Raw genomic sequence first — 944 nt, forward strand, 5'->3', positions numbered from 1 at the left:
GCATTGTTGGCGGTACCTCCGCGGGTAAGGATCTTCACATCGGCATAGATTTCATCCTTTTTGTCGTCAAGATCGTCGGGATTAAATGAGATCCGGGCAATCTGGACCGTGGCCTTGCTGGAATCAAAGATCGGGCCGATAGAGGTGAAGATAACGCCCTTCTCAACAGGGCTCCATGCCGTGTAGAACGCAGTGGGCGATTTAAGCAGAGTCCACCGTTTCGAACCGTCCGATCGGAGTACCATCAGGCCAGGGGATTCAAAGAAGTCACCGTTCATTGCGAGTAGATCGCCGGCAGGGGAAAAAGATGGGAATGTGCCGTGAAGCCGAAGAAGCTGGAGCCCTTGAATTGGAGAAGCCACGGGAAGGAGATTCGGTATCTTTTCATTCGATTCTCCTCTGAATCGATGGTATCCGAGCTGATTCGAGTCCGGTGAAAAAAATGGATTGTAGTGATGGGTAGTAGGGTTTAATGTCTCTGTAATCGGATAGAATCGTTCTGATTTTAGATCGAAAATCTCAATGTGGCGGAATTTAATCCCCTTCCTGCGCGTGGCAACCGCTATATACTTCCCATCGTTCGATGCAGCGGGCGTGAAGGCGTGCAGCCCAGGCGGGGTAATACGACGAGCTATGTTTTCTTCGAAATTTTCCTGTAGATCGATGCGGTAGACGCTCCACCAGCCGTCGTCGGCCTTACGGTGGAAAAAAATTGTTGATTCACCGGAAAAAGTCGGCCATCCGCCGCTGCCGGCAACGATGGTCCGGTTTTCCGGTTCTGAGACACTAAAGATGGTGATCTCGGTTTCGAGAGCGTGGAAATCACCTTTCCATGGCCGAGACCCATAGGATGCTACGGCGACGAGCTGGCCCGACTCCGAAACCGCTGGGCTGAAGTCGACAGATCCAGCTGGGGTTAACCGGACAGTCTCCTCTGTGTCGAG

General features: G+C 52.3%; 1 protein-coding gene across 1 annotated transcript; it reads right to left on the minus strand.

The window, feature by feature from the left end:
- Window positions 1-16: 16 nt before the first annotated feature.
- LOC110101048 lies at window positions 17-944 on the minus strand (the record flags this gene model as incomplete). Its single annotated transcript, XM_020828812.2, is given in 1 exon segment — window positions 17-944. A coding segment is annotated over 1 exon segment (928 nt), but the record flags the coding sequence as incomplete, so codon positions are not given.

The sequence above is a fragment of the Dendrobium catenatum genome, unplaced genomic scaffold (assembly GCF_001605985.2).
Source record: "Dendrobium catenatum unplaced genomic scaffold, ASM160598v2 original_scaffold_198267, whole genome shotgun sequence".
NCBI lineage: Eukaryota > Viridiplantae > Streptophyta > Magnoliopsida > Asparagales > Orchidaceae > Dendrobium > Dendrobium catenatum.